This window comes from Cryptomeria japonica, chromosome 5 (genome assembly GCF_030272615.1).
Source record: "Cryptomeria japonica chromosome 5, Sugi_1.0, whole genome shotgun sequence".
Taxonomy (NCBI): Eukaryota; Viridiplantae; Streptophyta; class Pinopsida; order Cupressales; family Cupressaceae; genus Cryptomeria; species Cryptomeria japonica.
The window spans coordinates 682,814,370-682,841,795 of record NC_081409.1 but is presented as its reverse complement, the minus strand read 5'-3'; the positions used below and the strand labels follow the sequence as shown (position 1 = coordinate 682,841,795).

The 27,426-nt window shown below is 37.2% G+C and overlaps 1 protein-coding gene across 1 annotated transcript in view; it reads left to right on the top strand.

Annotated features, from left to right (window-relative positions):
- LOC131040729 (ATP-dependent RNA helicase DEAH11, chloroplastic) overlaps positions 1-27,426 on the top strand; it is a 72,868-nt gene that overhangs the window by 30,038 nt on the left and 15,404 nt on the right. The window contains exon 2 of the mRNA XM_057973680.2: positions 22,747-25,897. Within this exon, the coding sequence (XP_057829663.2) occupies positions 22,747-25,897 (3,151 nt within the window). The remainder of the gene's footprint in view (positions 1-22,746; positions 25,898-27,426) is intronic.

The window sequence follows — 27,426 nt, the reverse complement described above, 5'->3', positions numbered from 1 at the left end:
CGTGGGACCGGTCAACGCATGCCACTACAAGATAGAGAATCTTCTTGCATGTCGTCCTCTCATTATGGTTTTATGACGGATTCTTCTTGCATTTCACCGTCGCTTGGAGAGTGATAGGAATTTATGACATCAGTTATATTTTGGGCATGGTCATCATCATGGGGCGCACTTAATGTGCTAATGGGTGCTATTTTAGGCTCTTTTAAATTTATTGTAAATGGGCGTAGTGGGTTATTTAATGCAGATTCCCACCTTGTTGCACCTTGAGTGGGGAATCTTTAGGGCAAACCCTAGTTAGGGTTTTGCATGTAATCATGGCTTGAGGCCTATATAAGGGGGTGACCCCCTCATTTGTAATCAGGAGAGACTATCGTCAGAGATTGTTGCTAAGAGTTTTGAAGCAAACACTTAATATATTGTTCAATTGTTGGTGTGTTCTTGTGCTGTTTTGGAACTCGCATGGTCTCGTTCTCTTCATAGATTATATTTGTTTTCATGCTATTAGACGAACTGGATTTGATCGGATCGCTTGTCACCAAATTCGTGCTCATACTTTTGGTGTGCAGCTGATTGTTGCATACTGTGCAAAGTTAGCCTGAGCCTCCGTTTTATGTGTAAGTTTAACTTCGATTATCAGGAGAAGTTGTTCGATTTGATGGTTTCTCTTGATGATCTGAGAAAATCCTTAAACATACCCCCTGAAGATTGCACTGCCTTCGTGTAGTTGTGCATTGCTGGCAAAGCGAAGCGTGGTTGGATTTTGCGCAAGTTATCCTGTCTCCTTGTTCCTAGGATTAGATTCCCCTTTAGTCTAGTTTTCCTCTGCCCTATTCCTATTTACTTTCTGCATATTTCAAAATCTGAAAAGATCTAAAACTTAGAGCTTCATTGCTAATCATCCGTGTCAATAAATTCTTGAGCTTGCATAAATTTCTTCGACATACATAAGGCCCCTTGGATTACCAACAATCACATCAGCCAATTGAGTCACACCCGTATCATAAAGGAACCTTGGAGTCGATTGTCTGATTCTCCTACAATATCAGCATGCAATCGTACTTTGATCAAGAGAGAGTGAAGTGACCGTTAGGCAACTTTATTCTGTGTTTGACGATGTCATAAAAAACACATCAACACAACCCTTTCCACTCCACGAATTGATTCTTGGGAACTAGAAGAACCTATGGAGTTACTCCCTTTAGCAACAGGTTTTGTGATTTTATGAACAGCTGCCATAAGTTGTCGGTTTTCCTCTTCTAGCTTATCTTTCTTTGCTAGAAGTTCATCACACCGCTGTACCAGTGAAGCTACAGAAAACTGAGCATCATGTTTAATCACCTCATGCGTTTGCTTACCCAATTCTATCCTTGTAACTTTGTAATCAGCAGCTGACATTTCTTCAAGTGGCTTATCTGCAATGGGTTCAACAATTTCAGCTACCTTCATCTTGTTGCTGTCAACAGTTACTCTGGAGATAGTCTTGGCCTTTTTAGCAACCTTGGATCTGGACTGTTTTAGTTGCTGAGAATCAAAGGCATCAGGTGAGATTTCTTGCTTCTTCCACTTTGGAGTAAAAGAACTAAGCCATGGAGGTAAAGCCATCAACTCTCCTTCTGTAGCAGCTGTAGGCAAAGGAGAAACAGTTTCTGTTTGAATAATCGTGGTCATCCTGGGAGGAATATTTGTTTGGATGGCGACCATAGTTTGCTCAGTAACCAATGGGCATGAAGATTGCCTCATGAATTCTTCAAAAGCAGAAGTGGAGGTATCAATTTCTGACAGCTGGACATAAGCAGGAGTATCTTCAGGAACTTCCTGCACATTCTCTTGTTGATGATCAAGAGGTGGCTCGTATGCCGAAATAGGAATGGCATTCTGAGGAGATTCATCAACAAGCAAGTCAGGAGGAGAAAGGGGCGTCTCAATGGAAACTGGAGGAATAATCTCATGAGGCGAGTTAGATGCTGGAGACTTGGGAGCATCATCAGATTGCTGTCCTTCTTCTGGATTGTCTAGATCGATCACCTGAACATGAAATCGTGACTTTTCCTTTCCACGAACTGTCGCCTCCTCAGGAGGAAGCACTACTGCCTGACTAACTCGCAATTTGATCCTTGTGCCCGAAGATGATGTGCCTTCCTTGTTGTCAACCTGAATCTCAGACTTACGTCCAAGAGGCCCCGTAGAATCATCTTCTTTTCCAATCTTGATTTTTATGAGTCTAACAACATTACTTTTCAGCCAAGCATTGGTGTTAGCCAAGATAGGCTGAAATCTCTCAAGAATGGATATGCACTCCTTGTGTGACCATTGGATTAAAGGAAGTGGAGATTCCTCAACCCTTCGTGAAATATATTCAGGATCAAGTACATGCCCATCATCAATCATTCCTTGTGGAATGTCCACCAAGTTCAAATCAACAACTTGCTCAACAGTGAGCCTGCAGTAATCCATCTTTAGAACCTTGACCTCTATGCGAAGATCTACCCAGATATCCTCAATGCGATGTACGTGCACAAAGGATTTTTTGATCTTCTCCTTCATACCCCGGTAATCAAAATCAGCTCTGGACTTAAACCTTTTGAGCTTAATTTCTTGCATTTCGGTCTCCATGGTCTTGGCTTTAACGAACGTGACAAGAGAATACCGGCCAATTTTTAGTGGGTTTGTTGTAGAAATCCCCATTCCAACCTTGTGTCTGGCAGACTGATGAGTGTGGACAGCTATGATTTGTCTTCCCAACTCCATAAGAATGATCTTATTAGTTGGGTATCTAGGGAGCATGTATGGCTGCCCACTATAACATCCGATTCTCATATAGGAGAAGGTTGGGAATTGTAAAAACAAGCATCCATACTCACTCACCCTTTCCCATGCCTCATTTGATACCCTTTTGTTCTTCAGAGTTCTGTCAAACTGACACATGAAGTAACCGAAGAATGCATCCTGGACTCTTCTGAAATGCAATCTGCTAGTTCTCAAAGGTAACTAATTATAATATTCCCAAACTGGTATAAGCGAGCGATCACCCTTGGTAGAAAGACCTGGAAAATGTCTAAGTGATGCTGCCAAGTACACCAAATATGAGTTCATGTAGAAAGTCATGGTGGAAGGAACTGCTGCAAGTTGTTCACACAAGGCATCGCTGATGACTTCTCCCTAAGATATATGATGGGACTGCCTTATGAACATGATGAACTGGTACATCCAGGGCTCAAAAACATTAGAATGTTCAAGGCCCATTATCTTGCTGAGGAGGGTTATGATGTCTCCTATTTCCCATTTGAAGTCACATCGGTACAACTTAGCCCACTTTGAGAAGGCAGCTCGTGGCTCTTGGATCCACCTGTTGATATATCGTTTACAATCTTTTTCCCTTTTTACATAATACTCAGCTGCACTCTCCTTGGAGATTTCCATGTAAACAGGTGCGGGAGGTATTCTAAAGACATTCTCAATTGTGTCTGCATCAAGGCGGATTATTGCTTCACCATCATCATTTTTAATGATTCTTGTCTCCTTGTCAAAGTGACGAGCGCAAGCGAGAACAAATTCAGGTTCTAGGGCAGCCACCGGGAAAGGAGATGCGTGATGGTTATGGCTGTCCAACAGCCACTGCATATTGCTATCTTGTGGATCCTCAACCCTCTTGACAAATTCTGTCATGTCTACATGCCCTATCTCTGTATCTCTGATACAATCCAAAGGAGAGAAAACTTGGGAAGGCGCAACTTCGTTTTGGTACTTGTCATATTTGTACTTCATCTTTTTTGGAATTGGTGATGACGACAAATTTGACATTGATGGACAACTTGGAATACTGTGATGAAGACTTAAAAGCGTTAAGGCAACATCATATTCAGCTGCAAATAACATTTTTCTTTCTTCAAATGGGAAAAACTTCGACTCTTGAACTTCACGGCTTTGTGAGAGAAAGAGGGGAAATAAATGGAAATGGGGGAATCTTGACTTTGACCAATTTCGGATCTTGGGGAAATTTTTGTAAATATACAAGTTGGAAAGGGCATACATGCAATCGGATTTTTAAAACCTGAATGCAAGTACACTTGTAAATTTGCAAATGGAGAAATGGATGGAAAATGAGAATTAGACTTGCGGAAAATGACGAAAATGGAAAGTCCGGATATGGGTGACATGTATGGATAGAAATGGGAAAATCCGGGAATGTCATTTTCATAAAAATGGGAAGAACTTTTCAACATGCAATCCGGTTCTTAAAACCCGATTTTGAAAGGAAGGGCATTTCACACTTTTTCAACTTGTAATTTTAACAAAAAATGGTTAAATTCTTCAACCGTAAGGGAAGAACCAAGATTTCCAGCCAACTTGTAATCGGAATTTAAAATCCTAGTTACAAGTAAAGAGGGAAAATGGGGAAGATCAATGCAATTCAAAAATTGCATATCAAGGGGAAAAACTCTCTCACAAAACCAATTTTAGAGACAAGAACAACATATTTACAAATTTACAACTAGAAAGGAAAACTAAGAAAATGAGAAAATAAGAAAATGAGACAAGGAAAGAAAAGAAAGCATACCTTGTTACAAACTGAAAATGCCTCTCCAAAAGATGCAATCAATCTTGGAATGAAGAAGAAAAGCTCTTTAAAAGAGACAATCCGAAATGCCAAACCCTAGCCACGTTTTTACAAAAACGCCTAAAACTGAAAAACGTGGCAGCAAATGCATGAAGAATCGATTAAATAAGGCTCCTAACCCCACGTCTTAGTAGGAGAGTTAAAAACGATAAAGGAGTTTGCAAATTCGTGGCACTTTCATGAGGTAAATCGTGGCACTTGAAGAACACGTTTTTGCTGTTTTAATGCCTTATAACCAGCAAAAACGATTACCATGTGGCGCAAAAAGAGTTTCCAAATCCATGAAAATCGCTTTAGGATTCAAAACGTCTTCCTCCTAAAATCTCTCCTCAAAAATCGATTGAATCTTTCAACAAATTCGACTCCAATAGCTGGTTGGGTTTTTTGGGACAAATAGCAAGTTCGAATCTGCATGTATGGTTGCAAATCGGGTTTTTTGGACCAAATAACAAGTTTAAAATGCACTTTTTCAACTATAAGGCAAAAATCAGGTTTTTTTGACCCAGTAGCAAGTTTAAAATCTTCAAAAAATGCACTTTATAGGCAAAATCTCACACTACCATTAAGAAGCTTTTAATTATTCAGTAATACTCACCTATTATTTACTAACCAATCGTATTAAGATGTAATATATTTCCAGCATGCTATCCATCCTAGTTTTCATTTGAGTTTAAAAGGGGTAAGTCGCATTGCTCAGAAAATAAAACTTTCATTCTGATTTAAACTCCTAATTCCTTATCTCACAAGTAAGCAAAACAAATGAGTTGGAAAAATGAAAACCACCCTACTTGGAAATAGGTACAGAATCCTCTGGCTCTGCTAAAAATTCCAAGATTGCTTATGAAATTCTCCTTTCTAGTGCCAATAAGCAGAAAAAATCATAAATAAATAGTCCATTCCTTTGCTGTCATGTCCCTTGAATTGGGCAGTTTTCATGCATGGGTTTTAACATAGTTTTTTCCAATTAACTCTTTTGTTCTCCCTTTTGCTTCCAGCCACAAGTCAACAATAAAATTTCCAAATTTAGCATGCTGTCACCAAAACTATAGTTGAACCAAACAAAGATAATAAAGAGTGATTGCTATTCAAAAGTAATGTCAGGTCAAAAGAGTAGTTACTTAGTGCACAATAGGGCTAGATTAGGCTTAGTTTTTATGTTTGTTAGTTTATAAATTCAAAAATGCTTATTTTAAAATATTTCTATATCATATAACTCTATAAGTAATTGCATATATATTATCAATGATACATATATTCACATATATATCAATATGTAATACAGTAATTCGACCATGAATTATGAGAGATACTGAAGAAAGTTGTGAATTACTTTTCGAGACTTTGTCAAGATTCACTTATACTTAATGAGTCTGACAAGAGAACTCGATTGCTACAGATTTAACCAAATATATTCTGTAAAACCATTATGGTTTGTCATTTGTGCCTTTATTAATTTGTATCTCAGCATCATGGATTGATTGTCCACAAATTGATAAAATTCTTAAAAATGGCATGTGCCATGAAGGTCCTTGTGGCCTCAAAGGCCTTGATTTCCATGGGGTGTGCTACTCCTTGATCCCATTGCAATTTACTACTGACAGACCTTTGCTGTACTTCTAAAAAAGAAGAATGGCAATATCAAGGCTGGTTGATGTAGACCTTATTTTCCTTGTTTTTATGAATATTTCAGTAGTTTTTAGTATGCCAATTCTTTTATGAGTAAATTCTGATTACTTGTATTCCATTTATATTTGTGAGTTCTCCAAATTCACTCTTCATGCTTCCAGTGCATTATGTAAGTTTATTGTGTATTTATATGATATATTTTGTTTGCTAAGTTTTTTATCGAGTTCAAGTCCAATTCAATTTTTTGGGCTGTTGACTGTCAGCCAAGTTTGAGTGTGTGTGTATATATATATGCAACAAAATTGACACCTAGAAATAATGCTAGAAGACTAAGTTGCCGAATCAGAATCGGAATCGGAATCGGGTGTGGGGGTACGATACGTTGCTATGGCAAAAAAAAAATTTGAAGGCTTGGTTGGGTACGTTTGGGTACTTCTAGACAAAAAATATAAAAAATTGTAAATATATAGTAATAATTATTATTTTATTTATACTTAATAGTTAGTAATGTTGTATAATATTAAATCTATAACTACAATTTTTAAATTATCTATATCAATTTATAATTTTACCATATAATAATGAATATATAAATTATATAATAATGAATATATAGTTTAATGAACACTATGTTAATATAGTATATAATAATTTAAATTTTAAAACTATTATATAAAATTTTAATCAATTGTTAAACTATTTAAAACTATATATTAAATATATAATAAGTATAAATGAAACTATTACGGGTGGGGAGGGATTATAATTATCGCCAATCGAATAGGATTAGATGAAAATATTTCCCGACCATACCACATCAACTGAGTGTGCATTTACCGCTGACTTTCCCAGACTTACCAAACATGGATGGCTACCGGCGTCGCTTATTATGATTCCCGTCATAATATTTTTCCAGACATAACAAACACAGAGCGTTTAATTATTTGATTCCTGACATTGGTTTTCAATTCCTATATTTTATTAAATATAAACGAAACACCGACAATTTAAATACTATAATTGCAATAGTAGATTTCGTCTGTAACAAAACAAGGGTTTTATTTGTAGTGCAGACCGCAAGAGGTAGAAGTGTTTTTAAGGTTTTCCAAAGGTGGGGCTGGCACAATAAGTGAAAAAAACCCCTCGTATTCCGATGTCCGACATGGATTTTGAAAGATCCCCAATCCCGGATAACAAGACAATACTGTTTTTGTTTCAATTGAATCTTTGACCAACGGTTTAAAGTTTTGAATGGAATTTCTAGAAATCTGATTTTTTTCTGATTTTTCTGCCTTTTCTCAATTTTTTGGATTTTTGGGAATATAAATAATTGCATAAAAGATAGCAAAACTGTAATCTGAAACAGTACTTACCCGGAATAAGCCAGCAAACTGATTTTTATTTCAGAATGGAATTAATGCAAAGATTCAGTGCTGTCTTACAATAATGAAATAACGTCAGCTATAGAAGAATGCTTGGTGTGAGTCAAGAACCTGAGGAAAACTCTGCCTCAAACCCTCCAATACCAGTCTGAACACAATGGCGTCCAATGCAAGAGGAAAACGCCTCCAATAACCTCACATGAGCTGCCCAGAGAGAACGCGCAAGCTGAAATAGGTAGCCGCCCCTACTGAAACTCCTCAATACTGCCAATATGTGCATTCCAGTACAAGTTCGACCTCTTCCTCTCAATCTGAGTGCAAGAAAGAACAACTTCAATCACCAATTCCTTGTTGAGGTTTGCGTCCCAACAATCCAGACTTGAGGGTTTCGTCCCAAGCCACTAAATCGCTCCACCAGAGCAATTTCAAGTTTCACAAGTTTCAAATGTCAAAAGATAATGAGAAATTAGGTCTCCATCTACTTATATCCCCTTCCAAGTGCAAATCGAACCCTAAAGGGGAATTACATTTTGCACTTTAAACAAAATATAATAAAATAACATTTTCCCAATTAAAGGCATCCAAACTATATGAAAAACACTACTTTATTAAAATGTCATAACTCATAGCACCAAAAAGCCTCCGGATAGTGAAAATAGTTTATAATAATTCGAGACCTTTCCAATGAGCTATCACACATAGGCATACACGCCCAAATTATTCAGTTATCCCCTTGTTACTCCGAAATGGCTATATAAATAGCCTTATTATATTTTATTTAATTACTAACTTAGGAAATATTAAAATATTTCCCTTTATGCTTTTGAAAGCCCAAATCAACCAAATAATCATGCAACTGACCATGTCACCTGTCTGTGACTGATACCGGACAAGATGGGTCAACTGGCAGTCCCTTCCCTAAAATCTATGGATGCTCCTAGAAACTAGCGAACACACCCTGTCGTCCTGAAACTGAAACCATCTGAAAGGTCATGAATAACCTCACGACTGGCAACTGTCACGACCTCCTAAAATTTAGGGATATCCCCTAAAATTTAGGAATTGCTCCAAACTGGCTCCAAATTGCCTGTAAAGCCAAAATCCAGTCACTATATGCACTGAATGAGTCCCAATCAACCTCTGCTAGCCTACGAGACTCCTATGACAGGCCAACTCCTTTGTCTCTGATGTCCACTCTAGAAAGGGGACATGATAGATTTGTTAAAAAAAATGTGATGAAATCACAACATCATTCCAAATTCGTCAAGATTCTTGGTTGGAAAAGTGGATGCGTTTCCAGGGCTAAATGAAGGAACCCACAAGGATTCCACAAGGATTCCAGGACGATTCAGATTCAGAAACGAATCGTACTTGGAATCTGCAGGAAAAATGGAAGTATTGGTAACTTAGCTAGAAGAACATTGCTGATTCTTAAAGATGCCATAATATGACTAATTAGTCATGGTTAAACCTTGCTATGAGGGATCAAGAATTCAAACGCACAAACATGCCAAGCATTATATCCTTCATGTAAATATGGTTATACAAAATGTGCCAAAACAAGCTAGTCATGTCAAACCACAATGAAATGCAACCTGGTTTGGATGGTATCAGTATGCCAATTCTTTTATGAGTATATATTTTGTTTGCTAAGTTTTTCATCGAGTTCAAGTCCAATTCAATTTTTTGGACTGTTGACTGTCAGCCAAGTTTGAGTGTGTATATATATATATATATATATATGCGACAAAATTGACACCTAGAAATAATGTTAGAAGAACATTGCTGATTCTTAAAGATGCCATAATATGACTAATTAGTCATGTTTAAATCTTGCTATGAGGGATCAAGAATTCAAACACACAAACATGCCAAGCATTATATCCTTCATGTAAACATGGTTATACAAAATGTGCCAAAACAAGCTAGTCACGTCAAACCACAATGAAATGCAACTTGGTTTGGATGGTATCAGTATCCTTTGAGCTTTTTCACTCAATTGACATTGATGCCAACAGCCCCCTCATCTTTGTGCACCGAACAAAAAGTAATAGTCAAAATGATAGTAGTTGTTTCTATAAAACACGTGCTTGAATAAGAAAATGACTAACCAGTCATCATTAAGATAGTATAAACACACAAGGTCAATAAGTAGTCTGAAATAATAAAATCATCTAACCTTAATAGGAATGCCATCTTAGCAATTTTTAATGAATAGCAGTAACTATAACGTCTATCTGATTTCAAATTTCAAGGGGAACCAATCAATCGAAATAAGTCATATATTCTGTAGGGAATGGCTCTTATTTTTCAAATAGTAGCCCACATAAGCTGTAACTGATTTTTTCAATAAGAAGCAAGTCTACATCATAGCATTCTAATATAAGTAAATTTGACATGGAAACCTAATAAAGAAGACCAAAACAATAGAGTAGAGGGTGATGGATAAAGAAATGGAATTCCATCCTTCATGTATGGCTGCTAGCAATGTATGTAGGTACAATGAAGTTGAGAACAAAAAATTACTGTGGATGCTTGGTGGAAGAAAGAAAATTTGAGGAAAGCTTCATTTGAGAGGATAAGAAAAGAATGGGGAAGAGCACTATAGATGGAAACTGGCCACCTAAAGCAGAGGATTATCTATGGTAAGAAGTATATAAACTATATTTTGCCAAGTCTTATTTCATGCGGATGCTAAAAAAGGATGACTTGAAGTCATAAATGAGAAGCAATGCTTAGGCTAGATGGACCAGCAACATCATCTGTTGTTATAATGAAATGAACAATGTAGGCATTTGATGATTCTTAAAGGAGGATGCCCATGATCTAGGGGCTGAGGTAGCATAATACTAGGTGGAAGTCCATTAACCCCTCTAGAACCTCTCGTAACATTCACAATTGATGAACCTTTTGTGGTAGAGATGAAACTTGTGATGTGTACTTGCTTCGATGTCTTGGTCTATTGATAAGGAGAATATTCTTGATGTCATAATGAATGAATTGGATAAATTCCATTTAGATTCAGATTGGGGGATTGGGGTGCTCTTAAAGTCATACACAAAGATCAAAGTTGCCTCACTTAACAATCCTAATTTGAGTGTGAATGAGATGTGATAGGAGCTTGTCTTTTCCAATGTTTGTAATAGGATGAGAAAAGGAACGATCAACTTGACTTACTCTAAGGGTTACTTTGAAGGATTACTGTTTGAGAATGATAGCCTCATGAATTAAAATGATATAGCATCTTTGATTCTATTATTGAAGCAAAGTTGATAGAGAATCACTTGGTACTCTATATAAATAGTCATATCACCATTAGATCTTATACTAGATAGGGCCCTTGAAAAATAGAGTGCTCCTTGAGGAATTAGAGATGGAAAGCCCTTTAACGCCATAGAATTTGGGGGCCACCTCATAATTGGCAAGAGTACACACTCAAATGGCCAAGGGGAATCCTAAAGCCACACGACTAATGATCTTGGAAAATGTCAAACTAAATGTTGTTGCCATCTACAATTCATAAGAACTATATAGAATAGAAAGCCAACTTTGTGTTTTCAGTAGATGTGGAAGAAATGGTCAAGTCTTGATCTATCTTGACAACCTTGTTGATTATCTCCTAATAGAGGAGAATGTGAGGGGTATTTAAAGTGTACCTGAATGGTGGTATGTGATCAATAGAGATGTTGATATATTGGAGGATGAGGACTGTCTCAATAACAACAACGCTGATAACTAGTTGTAGCTAAAGAAGCAACTGTCTTGAAAGAATCTAGAACCATATATGGGTACCTCTGTTGACCTGAAGTTGAGTCATCTGAAGATTTTTCTATGTGAATATAGAAAATAAGTTTTAAGGTATTGTTAAGCAAAGGGGCTTTGGTTAAAAATTCATCTTGAATGATGCATGCATCAGGTAGTCATCCATTTGTGATGAATCGGAATATGTAACTTGCTCAATATGATTTGACTTGGTATATTCCAAACTATGGTCTTAAACATCTGAACCATAAACTTGATGATTCCACTGAAGAGGCATATCTTTGAAGGTATATCTAGGAATCACACTAAAAAACTCTAGCATTTTAGGACAAAAAGGGAGGCATATCCCTTCACCATACTGTACTGCAAGGCAGGCTTCAAATTGAAAGAGGGTCACCAAAATTGGAACTACCTGTAAGTTGTAATCTCCATTGGTTCTGTTTTGTAGAAAAAAATGGAACATGGAAAAAGAATCTCTAGAAGTGCATGGCGAGTCACCACAAGTTGGGAAAAGTTCGCAAAATCAAGCATGTGCATTTGGTTTCTCAATAAACCATTGGCATAGTGACTGTGGCGGGGGGTGGGAGGGGTAGGGGGTTACCATGGTATCAAAAATCTTTCTCAAAATAAACTAGCTAACGAAAAGATAAAGATTCTTTTGAATTAAATGGGAAAATTGTTGTTAGGGTTAAGGAACTGATCAGAAAAAATATATCTACAAATTGGAAAAAACCATAGGAACTCTGTTTCTTTGGACTAAAAATAGAAAAAGAAATGCATTTAAAAATCAGGTTGACTGGTTAAATAAAAAAATCGATTTTTTTAGAAGATAAGATTATAATCGAGACAAATCTGTGATTTCTGCTACTCCGAGGATGACATAATGTCATTTTCAACAAAAATAAAAATATCAATGAATACATGATGCAATATACAATCCATGGCAAAGTAAGTGCATTGCCGAAGAAAGTCCAAAATGTCATCTATGTAAATATGAAAAAAGGTGGCAGAGAAGGCAGCCATGCTAGACTATGGTGGTACTAGAAAAAAATTCAAACAAATCGGGAGTTTGAAATTCAACCTACTCATAGAATGATGGAGAATTCATACACGGAATGATGGCTAGCATCAATAATTTAAAATTGCTTCAAGGCAAGAATTAGACATTTTTATGCCCAAAGGATATGACATTGTTTTTTATGTATGCTGTATGTGGACGGGTCATCAGCAAGGACACTATAGACCCTTAAATGGACAAATTCACACTCACTAATAAGTCTATATTTCATAGGGAAGGAACTAGGGCCAAGATGTTATAGATTGTATTAAAAATGGTTGAGCACAAAAAAAGTTGCAGGTTCACATGATAAACAATAAATTGCAGATATCAAATGATTTTGATTTCAATTGGGATAATTTTCACGTTACATTGCATTGGCTTATAAAGCGTAAAATTTCCTGTACTAACTACCCAAATTCTCTTACAGGAATAACTCCCAACTAACAATTATTTATTCATTTAATTACTACCATTTTTTTAATCTAACATTATTCATATATTATTAAACTATAAAATAGCCTATATTAAATAAATATTAAAAGATGTAATAACCCAACATTCCCCTCTTATTACATCAATCTGAGCAAAGGATGAAACATTGCAAGAGTTGACCACAACAACCCTTTTGAAGACTTTGATGAAGCGCCTTCACCAATTCTCCTTGCTCACCTAGGAAACACCAAACTAACTCCATCAGCAGATCTCTTGACTGTCAAACCTACAAAACATTTGTACAACAAGAGAGAACTTAGTGTCCCTATCCTCCTTGCATAATGAGAGAACAATTTTCCTCCGGAAGTCCATATTTCCTCCACGTGTGTCAAAATCCCTCCTCTAGTGCTGCACATGAGAGGCCAACTCTTCTTCGAGAGTCTACATCTCTTTCGAGTGTAGTACTGTGGAAACTATCCCTCCTCTGCTGTACAAAAGAACGTCAACCAATGTAGATACATTAAATACACCCACAAGAAAAGCCAAGCCACCTTGCTCCATGAAGGTACACAAATATGAAGTGGTACTTCTCATGTAGTCATCTCTGAGCGAGAAGCTAGCTCGAGATTATAAGAGACCTCCATCCTCTGGTATTTCCAATCTCCAATTGAACCTTTTAGATCTTAATCACTAAATACAACATGAATGTCTTTGAATGCATAAAAGTGTTCGTACATAGGGATGTCAGATTTAATTGATAATATATCCATTACATTAGAAACTTCAATGTATTTGGGGTGACCAATCTAAGCCTTCAACCAAGTGAACACTAATTCCCCCTTCCTTTCCTCTAATTGTTCTCCTAAGATTTTTTTTTCCACCACAACCTTAAAATAATCCTCTACAATTTATAACAATCACTTGTTTGCATCAAATTGTAGTCTTATAGCTCTTTGCAAATATGGACTACCCCCATGTCATTAAAAACAAAATTTTAATTAGGCAAAAAGACATTGAATGTGTGCCTTATCAAATATATTTTGAGGCAACTGAAATATTTCTAGTTTGGAATGGTTTAACTAAACCTCAGAGTTGTAGAAATGCGCTCCAAATTCATCAGAAAATGATTCTAACTGTTGCATGGTTTTGTATTGCTCCTTCCTTTGATATTTATTTATTCAATCTGCAAATTAACTTTCTTCATGCCAAGTTCTTTATACTCCTTGGGCAGTCAAATTTCACAATTATACCAAACATCTTATGCAGCTAAAGGTTTATACATGCCAACAGATTTCATACTTATGTTCATGCTTTAAATAATGATTATCTACAGAAAAAAATGAACAGCAAGTAATGATGTCAAAATCTCCAAACTTTCAGCCATTGAGCAATTTTATTCAAATTCATGTGAGCAATTTTTATGCTCCTACCGACTGTTTTCAAATTCTTCAATGCTGCAGCAACAAATAACAATTATCATGGGAAAACTTACAACCACGAGTTTCTACTTCAAACTCCTCACTCAATACAAATGCTATCTTCAAACTATTTTCTGGGTTTTATGGTACCCTTCATCAACTTTTCAAAACAGTAATTTTTAAACTTAATTATGAATGACAAATAGATTGCAGTCTTACGGTCACTGCGTTATGGTGGTATAAAGAAATGCCATTTTAAATTTAACACAATTTACTATTAAAAAATGATGTTGCAGTACTCACAGGTGTAGGAAGGATAAATGCTCTGATAGCTCCAGCCAAAATAATATTTCTTTATTCCATCTACACAGGCACTGGATGAGAATACTTTGATAACATATAAAAAATGGTAGAGCACAGAAACATATTTGTAGGCTCACATGATGAAATGATAAATTGCAGATATAAAATGATTTTCATTGAAATCGGGATAATTTTCACATTAAATTGCATTGGCTTATAAAGCCATACATTTCCTATGCTAACTACCCAAACTCCCATATGGGAATAACTCCTAACTAACATTTATTTATTCATTTAACTACTAAAATTTATTTTATCTAACATTATTTATTTATTACTAAACTATAAACTAATCTATATACTAAACAAAAGATGTAATAATCCAACCGATTGATGGATCACATGGGAAATGAGTTATGGTGTGCCGAAGTTGCGGTGTTGGAAAGGGGAGTGGTAGTGTATCATAACTTGGGAAAGAAACTAATTCATTTAATGGAAAAACAACATGACCATGCATGTTGTGGTGACTACTGGATAACTTTTATAGGAGGGAGAATTGGGTGATTGTGTTGTAGTGAATTCTAAAGCAATATAATCAATAAAAGGGATTTGATGAGATAAAAAACTTCAAATGCGAGGAATTCAAGATCTATTGCCAAGAACATAATTAGCTGCTATGAGTGATAAGCTTGAAGGCCAAAAACCGAAAGTGATCTATGAGTGGAGGGAGCATGCTTAGGGCTCACATGGGTCTTGTAGTGCAAAAGAATGCAAGTTACTTTGATACATTGTTTTGTGTTTAACCTCTACAAATCAATTTCGCAAGTTGTATTGTGAAAGATGGGAGAAGGCTGAGGATTTCTTTAAGGCATAGGTTTGCTTGGATAAAGGTCTTTTCTTATCAGATTTTGTGGAGATAGTATTAGATTGGGGAATTTTAAGAATTTTGTGGCCTTTATTAGAGTAGGATTTTTCTGGCAAAGCCTTGCCAATTATATAACAGGAGTTGTAAACTCAAGCATAATGGTAGATGTCTTTTTCATACAAACCTCTGATAACAAATATAAATATGTGATCTGTTATTGCCTTATATGTTGCTGGTCATTTTTTACATTCTGGTGTTTTTGTTTATTTGGTGTTCTAGATTTGTCGTGAAATCTTCTCTTTAGTTTTAAATTTACATTAGGCAGCCTTGGTTTATGTGTATAGGCTTTGTTGACTTCTTGTAAGTAATAATCAAGTAAATATTGTTCCTTGCCTTTTGTTGTTGTAGATTTGTCTTCATCATCTCCCTTTACAGTCAGGCCATTCGTACGTAATCTTTGTAATCCTAGATAGTTTTCAGTTTCATGTTCTTTATTTCACTTCTCATCCCAATCATTGTTGAGTTAGTGCTAGAGTAAGAAAAGCCAACCTTTCAACCCTAGAGGTCATCGAATCAAGCTCCACATTCACAAAGTTTCCCATTGTTGTACTCTTCATGGTGTGGGTATAGGGTGCATTTTGCACAGCAGTAGATGGCTATGATGTTAGAGTCACAATATTTTTTTGGCATAATTGGTGGGATGAATCCAAAACTTTGTGATTTTGGTGGTGAACCATAGAAAAATATGCTCTAAGGAACATGTATCATCTACCAGGTGATTTTGCTGGCTATAAAATCTTATCTCTTTGTTTCAGCGGACAATACAAATCTATGTTCAGTTAATACATCTCAAAATTTGATGGCTAATCCAAGGAATTGACCATTTGGAGCTTGGGATGTGGTGTTCCTTTGCGGTTGCAACAATGAAGGGATCCTATTCTAAAATCTGCTTAGAGAGCATTCCCTAGGTTTTTACGGAAATTGTTTTGTGTCTCCCATTTATCACAAGCAAGATGTGATAAATTTGTGCAAGATTCAGAATATTATGACTGAGGATGTTGTCTCAGATTATTGGTTATCTGAAAGACAGGACATTGGATTGATTTAGAGGCCCTGCACTTGCTTTCATTGCCAGCAGGGATTAGTTGGGGCATTGTCAGATGAAAAGTTCAAGAAGGCAGATAACTTTTTATTGGGACAACATCTCATCACCATAAGGGAGCTTCAATGGAATTTATGGATGATTTCAACTTAAGGTTCAAAAAGACATGGGAGATTTTTATTTGAAGACATGGTAATGTCCTCCCACAAGCCTATGATATAGCTGTCCAATCTGGAGCAAAATTTTATACAGGTTGGAAGAATTGCTTCTGTAGCCCTCAGTTTAATGGAATTTATGGATGATTTCAACTTAAGGTTCAAAAAGATGGGGGAGATTTATTTGCAGACATATGTCCTGCACCAGGTTTTACATTTATTTATTGTTTAAAAGCTCTTGATTTTGAAATAGTTTTGATGATTAAAATGTTAGGTGGTGATGTCCTCCCACAAGCCTATGATATAGCTGTCCAAGCTGAGCAAAATCTTATACAGGTTGGAAGAATTGCTTCCATAGCCCTCAGCTTTGTGGAATTTCTTACAAAGGTCTTACAAACCTTTGTAAGAAGGAAAGCTTATTAGGAACATGGAGAATTCAAGATTTTTTTGAATGATATTCTTGTAGATAAGGCTACTTTTGATGGGTTTAAAGCAAGAAAACCCGGGGACGCGTCCCTGGTCTGAAAAACCTCATCACCGTATCGGGGACGTTTCAGGGACTTGGGGACAGCCAGGGGAGATCCCCCTAACGTCTCCCTTTCTGCCCTAAATTGGAAACGATGTCCCCTTTTTTTGGAAACATCGTCCCTTGACGTCGGGGGCCTCTAGCTCTCTGAGGGATGGTCAGGGACGAGCCCCAATCGTCTTGGGGATGACTAGACGTCCTTGGTGCTAGGGAGACTTAAAAAAAACACTTTCAAGCTGCAAAAGAAGGCATTTTTTAATTGTTTTGTGGGTCCCTACCTTTCCCTAAAAGTCATTAGGCAAAAGATTTTGACTCATTTGATCATTTGTATGAGAGGAAAAAAAGTGGAGCAGCAAGACGATCTGAAGCAAGCAACCATTGAAAGAGGAACAATAGGATAGAAGGAAAAGAGGTTGAATCTACAGTGGGATATTGATCCCAAAGACGTGACCTAGGTTGATGAGGAGAAACTAGAGGGATTGGTTGGGATTCTGTTGGATAAGGTGGACGTGGACCATGACAGTGGTAGAGACTCAGAGGAATCTGATTTTGATGCAGTGTTAGGAGCTGCAGATTAGAGGCAGCAGTGTACTTTGTTTTTTTTGTATTTTCATGTCATAATTGTTAGAAATTTGAGTTGTTTTGCCTTGTTGTCATTGATGTCAATCTATCCTGTGTTATCGTTAATGTTGTAAGGAAGATGGTGTAGTGGAAGTTTCAATATGCAGGAAAGAGTACTTATGTGTTTTGGTATTGTTGTTGATGTTGAAGTAAGGATGGTATAGTGGAAGTCTCAATATGCAGGAAAGAGTATTTGTGTTTTGATATTGTTGAACTGTCTTGTAGAAATGTTGAAGTATTTTCGGAAGGGTGGTATATTAGAAGTTTCAATATTCAGGAAACAATATTTAGCAGTGTTCCAGGGAAACGCGTTTCCTCCTCCCCAGGCCCAAGTCCCCCGATCTTTGAAACCTATCCCCACAACTTTTTCCCCTTGTCCCCCCGTCCCCGAAGCCCATCCCCACGTCCCCCCATCTCCCCGTCCCCAACGATCGTTGAACACTGATATTTAACGACTCAGTGAAAGAATGCCTTGCATTCCTCCGACATGTGAAGATTATGTGCTATGGTTTTGAATATAATGTCTATGTTCTTTGTATATTACACTATCAAATTTGCATATCCTATATGGCTCAGTTGGTAGAGTTGATTGTTTATGTCTCTGACAGTAAGCCTGTTTGTTAGAACAAGTTTGGAGAGTGCGTCTATGTTCTTTGTATATTACACTATCAAATTTGCATATCCTATATGGCTCAGTTGGCAGAGTTGATTGTTTATGTCTCTGACAGTAAGCCTGTTTGTTAGAACAAGTTTGGAGAGTGCTTGGTGGCTTTTGGATATGTGTATTCGTGTGCTGCGGTTTGGAGGATTTGTTCGTGTGGTCTGTGCAGTGTTCTAGTTCAGTTTTCAAGTGATAATTTGATTGGCAAGTGGAGTTATTATGTTCTGAGTTTTGTGTTGTTAGCTAGTCTGGTTTCCAATTGACCATGATATCGTATCCTACTTGGATCATATTCTCTTGGTCCTAGTTTGCTTTGGAGGATGAGTATGGATAATGTTTTGGGTCTCACCATGCATGTGTAGATCTGCATTGTGCAATTTGCATTGGAGATTTGTTTTTGGCTAACTAGCTAATGTGCTTTAATGCTTATCTACACATTTCATTTGATGCCGACCTTGGAAGATGTGTTAGCGTGTGTGGTTCAATGGAATTGTTTGAAAGAGATGTGTTATAATATTTTTGGGTCCTCTTTATCTCATAGAGTGGACCGCAATGGTTGTGATTGGTCTGAGTGGTCAAATTTATGTAATATTGTTTATTCTGTGGCTGACCTAGTTAAGGGTTTTGATGATCAATCCTATATATAAAGGAGTGCGGATATATGAGTGAAGGTGTGGAATGTGCGTGAATTGGTGTGAAGTGGGTTCGAGTGATTTGCAGGTAGATTCGGTATTGGAGATGTGTGAAAGATTGTTGTGAAGAGCTTTAATGATGATATCTTCAGTGTGATAGTGTTCAGAGATTGTGTTTGAAGTTAGATGAGTTTACTATGATAGTGATCGCTTGACACATTGGTTCAAGGACTATTTCATGATTAGGAGATCTTGTTCATTTCAATTCAGCTATTTCTTTGTTTGTCGGATGACAGTGAGTCTCTTGGCAGCTTTTTGTATCTTGCCTTGAAACGACGTGTCTAAGCTTTGCAAGTCATTTGTATCTTGCCCTAAGGTTGTGTGCCTTAGTTCTGCAAGTCCTCTTAGGAGCAGTGGGTTTTGGAGGCTACATTGTAACAGATTTTATTTATATTGTGAGTTTGATTCTCACCATGGTTTTTTCCTACTTGGGTTTTCCACATAAATCTGGTGTTCATGTGTTTGTTGTGCTTTATGCTTTCATGATTTATTTCTATTGTGATTATATGTTTGTGGTTTAAAGTGTGAAGATCAAGAATTAAGTACTTTTGAGGTCCAGACTAATTCACCCCACCGCTCAGTCTTGTGGCATGTTCAACAATAATTGAAAATGAAAGTATATGGCAGCAGTGTAACCTTTGGGGATTTTGTATGTTATTTTTTTAATATCACATGCATATTGACAATGAATTCTGAATTCTGAATGCATATTGAGTATTGACAATGAATTTTGAATGCAAATGTTGTATGTTAAAACTTAAGGTTCTAAAATGTTTTCATATGTATGCTATATCCATGTTTTCATATGAATATAATGTATATTTGCATGCTTTATCCATGTTTTCATATGAACATTTAAAATTTCCCTATATATTTAAATTTTAAATTTTTCCTTATATTTTATTTAGCTGTCTCCTTTGCTGTCCCCTAGCTGTCCCCAAAATTGGTAAAAAAATTTGCTGTCCCAGAAACCCGTCCTGTCCCCTACCGTCCCTGTCCTGGAAACTTGGGGTGACATTGGTTTAAAGTAAATCATGAAACAACAAATAGCTGAACTCTTCTCTATATAAATTTTTTCTTTAGCTAAGGGTGTGAAAACCAATTTATTTGTAAACATGCTATATTTTTTTGATAAGTGAATAGTAGACTAGGAGTTTGTACTCGTTTGTATTGATTTACAAAAAAATATTACATCGATTAGCATCATTCCTCCATTCTTGCAACTACCTGCAACCTTCCCAAATTCAAAAGATTCATGTAGGTAAATTTATCCCTCATGCATACTTAGGCATATTGCAAAATCGTTTTTAAAAATAATATGTAAAACGTATATCTTTTTAAAAAAACCTACCCCCCATAATTTTTTCTATTCCGCCAAAATGGGTCTGAGCATCTCCACCATTTCACTAGGCACTTCCTCTCTCGTGCTCTGCATTCCCACTTGAATTGGCTCCTCCAACATGTCCTTGACAAAGTCCAGTCCCTCTATTGCTTTCCCTCATCGATAGTCGTCATCCATGTTGGTTACCCAGATCATGAATGGTTTCAGCAGACAGTTAAAACGGTAATATAATTGTGGCCAACATCCTCCCCTTGCATGCAAGCCAGCTCCCTATTTCACTATTTTGATTCACTCAGTCATATCGTCCCTCTATTTAGCCCAGACAAATTGCTTCATAATCCTTTTAACCACTGCTTTTCTCTCTAGTTTCAAGAGCCAAGCAAAAAGCATCGAGGCCATGTTCACATTGGTCCTGTATTTGAAATCCAAATTCAGAAATTCCTCGCCCAACAAGATTTTGGTGGCTTGGAGCATCATTGGGCAATGATTCTTGAAAATATTTCACAGCCTCTCATCAGTAACCCTCCCCCTAAAAGCTATCTGTCTTTCCTTAGCCCTCAAACTGAAATTTGCTTCAATTTTTGATTTCCTCCAGCACCTATGTTTGCTATTTAATAGCATCTCTGTCCTCTTGCTCCTGTTTGACATCCCATCCTTACCCTTCCTTGTCCTTTGTCCTCTTGCTCCCATTTGACATCACCACTCACCCCGTCCTTACCCTTCCCTGTTCTTTGTTCTCTTGCTCCCGTCTGACATCGCCACTTGCCCCATCCTTACCCTTCCCTGTCCTTTCACCACATTTGGCTTTCACTCTGCATTAATGACAGTAAATATTGGTTGCTGTCTAAATTTTCCCTTCACTTGAATTCATGCCAAACATCTTGTATAATCATTTGCCATCCTCCTACCATCTTTTGACTGCCCCTTGTGCCAATCGATCAGTCGTAGAATTACCCTCCCAATAAATTTGAGAAATTCAGAAATCTTCGCATTCTTCCAGCAATTGCCATATCGGCTCCAAATATTTATCCAATTTCTAATTGGGGGTCCTCCTTCGTTTAATAGCATTGAAAATCATTTGAAAATCACATTCTAAATGTATTTGTTTAAAAACCTAGTCTTCAACTTGTTCTCAAGGAAAGCCAAGCCACCTGAATCTCTGCTTTGTTGTTGGTCCCATCCAAGAGCTTTTTGATTCAAAAGCTATAAAGTTCCCTTCCCAATCTCTTATTGCACACCCTGACCTCGTGAAACCCCATTGAAGTTCACTTTAATCCATCCTTCCTTTGGAGGTAACCATTTTACCTTGCATCTCACATCCTTCTGTGGATGAATCCACTCCATCCATCAAAGGGAGGATTCAAATATGCTATATTAATAATTTTTATTAAAAGTATTTAAAACAATTGAAGTGCTGTTTAATAAATAAACTCTCTTGCTTATTTTGTGCATGGCCAACACATCCAGGTTTGCTCTCCGTTACCAATTCTGCATAGTGCAGAAGTGTCCACCAGAATAATTTGACAGTGTTGCATTGTTTGTCTTTTTTAAAGTTTGCGTCGAGTCTGATTTTTCCTTTCTGCTCTGTATGCTGGAATCAATTTCTTGTGGAATTTATGTCCTGCTTTGTTTTTCTTGCATAATATTCCAAAATATGATATAAGGACATGGTTTCCGTGCATCTCTTGGTTCAAGTTGGGAATTCCATTTTTGTTTCTGCTATTTTACTGGGAAATTGAATACTATATTTAACAGAGCTTCAGTTATTGAGACATATCTCATTGGAGATTCTTTTGGACCTTTTAATGGGTTGCCTGTCCATTGTGTATGAGTTCCAGTTGTTGAGGAGCACCAATATAATATTGTTTTGTTCAAGATTTGTTGGTGTCCCTTATACTTTTGATGGTCTCTCTTCTCTCTTTCTATTTTGTGAAAACATATATTTCCCATTAATTATTTGTCTGGATTGTCTTTATCTAAGATTATTCTAACTTGACTTTTAGGGCTTGTCATGAGTATAGGGTGGTATCCTTTCTGGCTTAAATTGGATCCGCAATCCTGTTTGTTGCTTTCCAATGTAATAGGAAATGCATAATTAAAAATAAAATCACTTGCATTTTTATGTCTGATTAATTTTTGGAGTGTTTGTTCCCTTACAGCCTCAATAATGGCCAATGACAGGTAATGGTACTAATCGGTGAAACTGGTTCTGGGAAAAGTACCCAACTAGTGCAGTTTCTTGCAGACTCAGGGTTTACCCTGAATGGTTCTTTGGTATGCACGCAACCCAGAAAAGTTGCTGCAATGTCTCTAACACAACGTGTTGCAGGCGAATGCAGAGGATGCTATGAAGACACATGCTCTGTTTCTTGTTGCACTGCATATGTACCACAAGAAAGACCCTTATCCAAGATTACGTATATGACTGATCACAGGCTACTTCAAGTATGTATGTTGGACACAGAGTTGACACACATTAGCTGTATTATAGTAGATGAAGCTCATGAGCGCAGCTTAAGTACGGACCTGCTTTTGGCACTGCTCAAAAGATGCTTGTTAAAAAGACCAGACTTGAGACTAATCATAATGTCTGCAACAGCAGATGCGAAGACATTATCAGATTTTTTTTGTGGTTGTGTAATTTTTCATGTTCCAGGAAGGAATTTTCCTGTAGACATTAAGTATGTTGCAAATGAGGCAGAAGCCTCGGAAAGCTCTACTATAAAATATGGCCGATTAAATATTCCTTCATATGTCACTCAGATGATAAGGATAATTGCTGATATACATGCAAAAGAAGATAAGGGAGCAATTCTGGCTTTTTTAACTTCTCAGTTTGAAGTAGAGTGGGCTCGAGATCAGTTTCAGAAACCCTCAGCAATGACATTTGCATTGCATGGAAAACTCTCAATTGAAGAGCAAAATAGTGTATTTGAGGATGCACCTTTAGGAAAAAGAAAAGTTATTTTTGCAACAAACATAGCAGAGACATCTCTAACAATACCTGGTGTTAGATTTGTTGTGGACTCTGGCATGGTGAAAGAGAGCAGGTTTGACCCTAAAACGGGTATGAATGTCCTGAGGGTGTGTCAAATTAGTCAAAGTGCAGCCACTCAACGGTCTGGTCGTGCTGGGCGCACTCAACCTGGAGTGTGCTACCGCCTCTACACAAAAGAGGAGTTTAGTGCTATGGCATCCTATAGAGATCCAGAAATCTTGCGAGTTCATGTTGGCATTGCTATTCTCAAGCTTCTAGCTTTGGGTATCCAGGACCTGGAATCTTTTGATTTTGTTCAAGCCCCAAGTCAGGACGCTATTGACATGGCTGTAAAGAATTTATTCCACCTAGGTGCAGTGAACTTTTGCCAGGGGCATTTAAAATTGACTGAATTGGGTTTGAACATTGTAAAACTGGGAGTAGAACCTCGATTAGGGAAGATTATCATAGAGAGTTTTTCTCAGGGTTTGGGTAGAGAAGGCCTTGTTCTGGCTGCTGTGATGGCAAATGCAAGTAGTATCTTTTGCAGGGTTGGTACAGAAGCAGAAAAATCGAAGTCTGATCGTCTGAAACTCCGCTTCTGTCATCCAGATGGAGATCTTTTTACTTTCCTCGCTGTTTACAAGGCATGGGAGAATGAACCCCCAGGAAGGAGAAATAGATGGTGCTGGGAAAACAGTATCAATGCTAAGACCATGATGCGGTGTAAAGATGCTATAACAGAAATGGAATTGTGTCTTAAGCATGAGATGAATATAATTATTCAAAGGCACTGGGCTTGGTCACCATTTGTTTCTAACCAATATGGAATAGTGTTGAGGAGAATTATTCTGTCCTCAATGGTGGAAAACATAGCCATGTTTTCAGGGTATGATCGTCTAGGCTATGACATAGCTGCTACAGGACAGCAAGCATATCTTCATCCTTCATGCTCACTGTTAGTTTTTGGTAGCAAACCTACCTGGGTTGTCTTTGGTGAAGTCTTGTGTACGACAAGGCAGTTTTTGGTTTGTGTGACAGTTGTAGAGGAGGACTGGATTTCTACAATACAACCTCTTCCTTCATATGATATTTTTCTATTGAAAAAACTTACAATGCAGAAGAAAGTAATTACTGGCCTTGGAAGATGTCTTTTAAAGAGATTCAGTGGGAAGGCAAATTGCAATCTACATTCGCTTGTTGATCACATTCAGCAAAGATGCAACAGCCATAGGTTGGGCATAGAAATTGATCATGATAAACAAGAAATACAACTTTTTGCTGTGGCAGAGAAAATGGGTCAGGCATATGGGTTGCTGGAAAATGTGTTGAAAAGTGAACGGAGGTGGATGCATAATGACTGCATGGAAAAGTCTTTATTCTTTGCACCTCGTGGAAAGTACTCTCCTTTGGCACTTTTTGGTGCTGGTGCAGAAATAAAGCATCTTGAAATGGAGGATAAATACTTGAGTGTTGAGGTTTGTCATCCAAATGTACAAGTTCTTGATGATAGAGAACTATTATTATTGTTTGAAAATTTAACTGGTGGCATAGCTGGTTTCCAAAAGCACACAGGGGCAGGGAAAGAAGGATTAGGTATTGAAAAGTGGGGTATAATAACATTTTTTAACCCTGAAGCAGCTCAGAAAGCAGTCCTCTATGGTAATAATTTGGAGCTAGTAGCTTCTTCCTTAACTGTCTCTCCTTTCAACATGACTCCTATAATGGATCATAAGAGACCTGGATTTCCAGCTGTCAAAGCAACACTTACATGGCCTCGACGGCAGAGTAAGGGAATGGCTGTCATTCGATGTGAACGTGAAGATGTTGATCGAATTGCATATGCCTGCTCTGGTATGGTCATAGGAAGATCTCTTGTGCAGTGTAGACGTGGGAAAACAGATGGATCTGTTTTTATGACTGGTCTAGACACAGAGGTCACTGAAAGCCAAGTATTGCAGGCCTTGCTACGTGTCACTGATCGCAAAATTGTGGATGTTGGTCTTATTCGACAGCATGCTAGCCCACAGCCTTCAAGTGCTAGCTGTGAGACAGCTTTGTTACAAGAGCTCATAAAGTTTGTACCTCAAGAGAAGTGCCAGGTGACTGTACACAATTCAGATCCAAAAGATTTCACTACTCGTGCCCTAGTTACGTTTGATGGCAGCATACATCTGAGAGCAGCAATGGCATTGTCTCAACTTCAAGGAAAAGTTCTCACTGTTTGTATGCCTTGGCAAAAGATAACTTGTGAACAAAAATTTCACAGCACTATTCTTTGCCCTGCTCCAATTTATTCTGTTCTAAAAATGGAATTACTGAGCCTGATTGAGTCTTCTCAAAAGGAAAATACAGGTATTTGGCAAGGCTTTCTAATTGATTTGTGTTGCTTGTTGCTTTTGAATTTAGAAGTTTATCTTAACTTAAAGCTTTAATACTAGGTGAGATAAAAATCTTCCTACTTTTATTCCAGTGCCTTATTCAAATTACACTGTTAGCTCATTAGTTCAGTATACCCCTTTTACAAAACTAAATGTTTTCAACCTGTTGAAACAAAGCACGTCCAACCATTGGAATATAAATATGCAATATATAAGGTATCATTTTAGGTCACCACCAAGCAAGACACCAGTTGGATTTATGAGACCCCCTTGTGAAAGCTTACAAGGGAATGTGTTTTTTATTTATAAGTTACTGATTTAGGTACAGTTTTGGGGTTTGGTTGCCTTTATGGAAATATTTTTCGTTGGGCAGTATTGATTAATGTTCCATGGGGACCTATTCCCCCTAAAAATCCTGGGGTTCGTAAGATAGGGACAGCCTCAAGATTTGGCAATGGGGCTGAAATGCTTCCTATCGCCCTGCCACTGACTCCTGTAGGATAGGAACATTCCTGAGTCTTCCTTGCAGATCAGAATACATTCCAGGGATGTTTTACCCTACTGAAAGGATATGGGACTCCCAACCTTACCAAAGACGGCTAGGGGATGGGTATGCTTGGTCATCCCTTCGCTGTCCCAGGAATGGCTGGGCATCTCCTTAGACCAACAGGTCTCTAAATGATTCGTTTTAAACGCTTGAAAGAAAAACTCAAACCATTTCTGGGTGATTTTTCTTCCATAATCGAGCAGATCTCCTTTTCTCATATATGTTACTTGTTTCTTTGCCTCTTCTGTATTAGCAATTTAGCACTTCCTTGACACTAAAACATTCTGTCACAAACAAGGACGTCAATTTTCCTTGTACTATTATTTTAGGTTCATCGATAGTGGCATGCATTCAACACTGTGCTCTTGAACAACTATGCAGATAAACACAACATTATAACAACATAAATCAAACAACTATAAACACAAATAACAGTGATAGGCAGCAATAGAATGACGATTCAACACTTGAAAGAGCAGATAAGTACCTCTGTCCACCTACACATGATATATTTCAACTACTCTGTTATATCATACTTTAATTACAATTTCTTATGCATTTTTTGGACTAAACCTTCAAGTACTATTATTATATTTGTACCACCATACCTCCACTGTTCCCCCATTGTCCCTAAACTATGGTCCTTACTGCCCCCATTGTCCCCATGTTTTGGTCCATACTCCAGTTATGCTCAAAACTTTTAGATTTATTGTTGGGTTTGGCTGTACTATATTTATAGAGCTGTGTTTTCAGTTCTGTACATTTTTTCCTGCAAATTATGGTTATTTTATATATTTTTAATAAATAATATTAAAACTAAAATATATCAAAATATCCATAATTTACCAAAAAAATAAAGAATCAAAAACATAAAAGATAAGTGATAATTCATCATCAATGTCAAATCAAAATAGAAATCTACAATCACTAATCTTCATGTTTCTTTTCATCAAGAG